The sequence below is a fragment of the Acanthamoeba castellanii genome (assembly GCF_000313135.1).
Source record: "Acanthamoeba castellanii str. Neff unplaced genomic scaffold scf7180000084572, whole genome shotgun sequence".
Classification (NCBI taxonomy): domain Eukaryota; phylum Discosea; order Longamoebia; family Acanthamoebidae; genus Acanthamoeba; species Acanthamoeba castellanii.
In genome coordinates this window covers 116,596-117,382 of record NW_004457503.1, presented here as the reverse complement: position 1 = coordinate 117,382, position 787 = coordinate 116,596, and the positions used below count along the sequence as shown (strand labels likewise).

At 65.8% G+C, this 787-nt stretch overlaps 1 protein-coding gene across 1 annotated transcript; it reads right to left on the bottom strand.

Annotated features, from left to right (window-relative positions):
* Positions 1-8: 8 nt before the first annotated feature.
* Positions 9-758, bottom strand: ACA1_041640 (uncharacterized protein; the record flags this gene model as incomplete). The annotated part of the gene is made up of 1 exon (XM_004340782.1): positions 9-758. A coding segment is annotated over one exon (750 nt), but the record flags the coding sequence as incomplete, so codon positions are not given.
* Between the last annotated feature and the right edge of the window lie 29 nt (positions 759-787).

Here is a 787-nt window from a genome sequence, read left to right as displayed (position 1 = left end):
CGGTACCTGTCGCTGGACTTGGCGCGCTTGACGCTGTCGTTGAGGTCGTAGAGCAGCTCCTGCACTCTCGTGTACGTGAACGGGTCCGTGTAGCGCTTCTGGAGCAGCAGCTGACGCGGTACGCAGCTGCGGCGCGCTTCGGCCGCTGCCTCGCCTTCTTCTTTCTCCTCCCCTGCCTGCTGCTGTTCCTGTTGGCGGTCTGCCGTGGCCTCCGTTGGCGCTCCGAAGAACTGGCTCTTCGTTCGGATCTTCACGTTGAGCTTGATCAGCACGTTCCTGCCCTGCTTCTCCGCCTCTTTGACCATCTCCTCATTCTCCTCCACACTCGCCGGCTTCGCATCGTCGTCACCTTGGCCCTGGCCACCACCTTCGTCATCGTCGGCTGAGTCGCCGGCCGTCTCGTCGCGGCCGTTGACGACGAACTTGTTGATGCGGGCGATGGCCAGCGTGCCGATGTTCTCGTAGGGCGGGGTGTCCCACAGGAAGTACTTGACGTCGTCGTACCCGCGCGTGGCCTCCTCGCCCTCGGGCGAGTCGTGCGACAGCACCCACGGGTAGCTGTTCCCAAAGTCCCTGTCGTCCAGCCAGCCGACCACCACCGGCGCACATGCAACGATGTGAGCAGAGCAGGGGAGGCCTGGGAGGTGGCGGGGCAGCAGCCGGGGGGGGTGAGTGGGATGGGGTGGGGCGGGGCGCACCCGTTCGTCGGGCAGCGAGCCGGTGAAAGTGGCCAGGCGACACAGGACCTCGTAGGTCATGGTCTGAGTGGCGCGCGTGGAGGGCTTGG